We start from the raw sequence: 4,203 nt of genomic DNA on the forward strand, positions 1-4,203 counted from the left end.
CGAAAATTTTAAATTAGCCGACGAAAAAAAAATTCGTCGGCTAAAGTGGACTTTAGCCGACGAAAAAAAAATTCGTCGGCCTGGTTTTTTATTTTCGTCGGCTAAAGCCTTTCTTCTGGTAGTGACCTTAACCAACCAAGTCACGGCTCATTGACAGAGGTCGTGAGTTTGACTCACAATATACTTGTTGTAGCATATTAGTTGTTTATTTGATAAAATATATATATATATATAAATATCCAAAAGACACTTATCAAGTACCATGACAAGTACATTTATTGATTACAAATATGCTCATATAGAGCCCGCAACCAAAAAAAAAATCTTACTACATAAATCACTGTAACAGAATATCAGCTACCTAATACCTCAATCGGTATGCACCTAATAAGCTTAAGAAATAAGTATTAAAACTGACGTTAATGCTCAAGCTGAGAACAACCCAAGACCTGCGTCTTGCCCATGCTCTTAGCATTAGGGCAAGCCTTATCACTAACACTAGTTGCAGTCAGCCCAAACCCATATCAGTTTCAGCTGAATCCACCTTATCGAGCCCACACTCACACCCATCCGACCCAACAAGTGGGAGTCCAAACACCATATCCAGCACAGCCAACTCAGCCACAATTAACCCTAGGGTAGGGTGTCCCGTCGAGCCAGGCTCTCCGGCGGCTTTCTCGACCATCATGAAAATTGTGTTACCAAGCCTCGCTTGAAGGATCTTCAATCCAATCTCTAATGAAGCCATATAGGTCTGCACCGAACTTACAACCGCCACCACAGTTAATTGCAACTCGTAACCTCTATTTAGGACTTCAACCTCCATCGCAGCCATAGATTCGGGCCAACACGAAGGTTCTCAACCTTTCGCAAACGAAACTCCGACGAAGGACGCCGAAACACGTCCACCTACAACACCCTCAACAGAACGCCACTACTGGAACCTTATGAAAAGCTTGGTCGGCGTTGCCGCCATCTTGCCATTGTTGGAACGACGAAGCACAAGGTTAGTCGCTACGTCCATGAAACCTAGGTTTCGTATTGCCAAGGCACTTCGTAAGAGACGGAGCATAGGCCTTATTCAGCTAGGCTCTCCAACTTTACGTTTTATTTTATTTATGATGGAACTGTTAAAGAGTTTATTTCTATTTGATAAAGGTTGTCAACTAGCTTCGAAAAATAGTAAAAGATAGCTTATGGTTTACGAAAAACTGAGTTTATATATGCCGTATTTTATAAATTCCCTCTATTACTTTTGTATGTGTTGGGTGATTGTTGGAGGACCATATTCGATATATTTTCCTTGATGGAGGTAGGATTTCATTGTTGGAGGACGGTACGAAGTGGCAGTTGGCCAGTCTATGTGGTTGATTGAATGTCACCGGCCGGTACCTTACAATTTTGAGGTACACATGAAACGAATGGCATTTTCACTTAAATAAATGTAAAATTGGATTTTGGGGTCTAATTAACACCTAACTGCCCTCTACCCCAAAAACCTGTGGTGTCTAATCTCACAAGATGTACTCATGTTGTTTACAATCTTGGCATATTTAGGTTGCAGGTGTAACACATAGACCGTGTAATAGACAAACAAAAATAAGGATGAGATAGATAACACCCTAATTTCTTTTTTTCTTCGTGGGGTTTGCAATAAATTGAAATATGAGTTTGGCATCAATAGTCGGTCAGGAGGTCTCAATCACTGCATTAACTAGAAAGTATATAATTATTTTCTTGACAATAACTCTAAAGATATAGCAAATGGAAAAACTATGCATAATATGCATCACCCCTCCTACTTAAAATTAAAATTAAAATGTATAGAAAAAAAAAATTATCTCTTTTCTAATATCAAAAATATTATTCATTACGTTGGAGCCACTAGAAGTCAATCTCTCTCGTCGGATTTAAGAGCTCCTAGTGACATGTACATATTGTTATTAGGAGCATAAAAGAGAATGTGATTGCAGTTCTAGCGTTATATTAAAGACATTGTTTTCTTTGTTTTTGAACAATAAGGACATTGTTATCTATCTTGATTTGTGTTTCATTTTTCTTTTCTTTTTCTGTGTGGCTAGAAGTTGGGAACCGAGTAGACGCAAATAGGCAAATAGCCTTCTTGGTTCCAGATTTTATTAAAAGAAAGAAAGATTACAAGAGGAGAGGAAATGAAACAACACCAAACATCTTAAGTGAACAATTAAGTTATAAAGGACATGGCTTCTCTGCTTGGAAAATATAGTGTTTGGATCTGCTTGGGTTTCTAACAAGATGCCACGTCATTGTTAATCCATCCAACGCTTCAGAATTAAAAAGGGGTGTAAAACTAAGTTGCTTCAGAAAAGCAGTTGATAATTGTCTCTCTCTCATCTCTTCCTTTCCCGGCAGAAGTCTATGCAGCAGTCTCACCTGCAAAAAAAAACTCTAGATATCTTCTTCACTAACTTCTTTCCTGATCTAGAAGATTAACGTAAATGAAATCAATTGGGTTGAGAGTCTCATCTCCTCCAATTAAGACGAATAAAACTCCAGAGTTTAGAAACTCGTATACAATGACCCATCACCCATAGATTGACGAGGCTCCACCCAGAAAACCAAAACAATTAAGAAGAATGATGAATCTGTAAGCGAACTTCAGATTTACAATCACCCATGCCTTAGATTTGAGGAACCTTTCACCCATGAAGAGATCTCGATTAATCCTAATAGCATCAAACCAGAAACAAAATTCTTTCTCTTATTTATATGAATGACACCTATTTTGGGGTGGACTGATTCACACAAAAATCAAGATTTGTATGAGAAAGAACGGGATAGTATGAGAGGGAGAGAGAGATCCGGTGCTTCACAAGAAGGTTTGCAATTTTTAAAGTCTTGATTTTAGCTTTTGGATTGTACTATAGTGATGTGTCACTCTCTTGTTGAACCTCAAGTAGATCAAAGCAATTAATTTTTCAAGCAGAGAAGACATGTCCTATAAAAAAAATTAAAAAAATTATACAAATCAACTATTAAAAATGAAAATAAGATAAACTTAAACGGTCACTATTATAATGCGTCTGGAAGAATGATGAATATACAAGTTTCACCACATATCAAACTAAATGAAAATAAGATAGACCTAAATGGTCACCAAAATTTTCCTTCCTGATGTTATTCCAAATTTTCTTGTAAGATTTATGATCTGGGACAATTGTAGGCTTTCTGGTCTATTGTCATACACTGGATTACGTTATGGTCAAATTGGTGGCAACAATCCACAGCCATTTGCCTCACGTCTAGTCCCACAAGCCAAAGACCAAAACCCAACTCCAAGCCACAAATCTTTCCCGGGTAAAATTGCATCCACTAATTTTCCATGGCGGGTTGGCTGACCAACACCTCCTCCTTCACTCTCAAACTCTCTCATACTACTATCACTTCTCTGCGACTCCCGCGAGTTACACATAAACACAATCTGACCAACAATGGGAATAGTCTCTTTGTCCCTAGTTCTTCACAGCCGACTTGTTTCACCATACCATTCTCAAACTAGACCAATTCGTCTTAGTCAATCTAATTGGTTCCAAGCTCCAATCCCAGCAAGAACCAAACACACTTCTTTATCAATCATCAGAGCTCAATCTGGTGCCCGCAAGGAGGAAATTGTCATAGTTGGCGCTGGAATCGCCGGCCTTGCCACCGCTCTATCTCTTCACAGGTAACATTGGTTTCGGGACGTTGAGTTATGTTGTGAGACTGTCAATCTAACCCCGGCATTTTACCAAAACTTTGCTAAGCAAACTTTCACATTTTCCGAGGGTATTACCACCCGTTACAAATTGCAAGTGTGGATATTTTTTTTGGATCCGGCTCCTCTAAAGTGAGCAAACCATAAAGTTAGTAAATTTCATAAAATCTCTAACATCCATCTAATCTAATGGTTCAAATATATCTACGTTAAATAAAATCATTTATTTGAAAATCTATTCACTTTTTTATATAAAAAAAATTTCTCAAAAAAAAAAACAATAAAAAAGTGGTTGTATATCGTGATATATATCTTCATCGATCTTTGATCAAACGAATCTTCATATCTGAAATTCTGAATTGATAAATAAACTTGATGATCAGCTTTGAATAGAAAAGAATATATGAAAAGCCTTCATTTCATTCATTCCAAAGTGGTTTCACAAGTTTCTCTTCCTGTAGTCTCTAGAC

The 4,203-nt window shown here is 37.6% G+C and overlaps 1 protein-coding gene across 1 annotated transcript in view; it reads left to right on the forward strand.

Annotated features, from left to right (window-relative positions):
- The first annotated feature begins 3,470 nt into the window (after positions 1 to 3,470).
- The window catches only part of LOC101299874 (FAD-dependent urate hydroxylase-like), a 2,814-nt gene continuing 2,081 nt past the window's right edge, over positions 3,471 to 4,203 (forward strand). Inside the window, exon 1 of the mRNA XM_004301689.1 lies at positions 3,471 to 3,703. Coding sequence (XP_004301737.1) covers positions 3,471 to 3,703 — 233 coding nt within the window. The remainder of the gene's footprint in view (positions 3,704 to 4,203) is intronic.

This window comes from Fragaria vesca, linkage group LG5 (genome assembly GCF_000184155.1).
Source record: "Fragaria vesca subsp. vesca linkage group LG5, FraVesHawaii_1.0, whole genome shotgun sequence".
In the NCBI taxonomy this organism is placed as follows: Eukaryota; Viridiplantae; Streptophyta; class Magnoliopsida; order Rosales; family Rosaceae; genus Fragaria; species Fragaria vesca.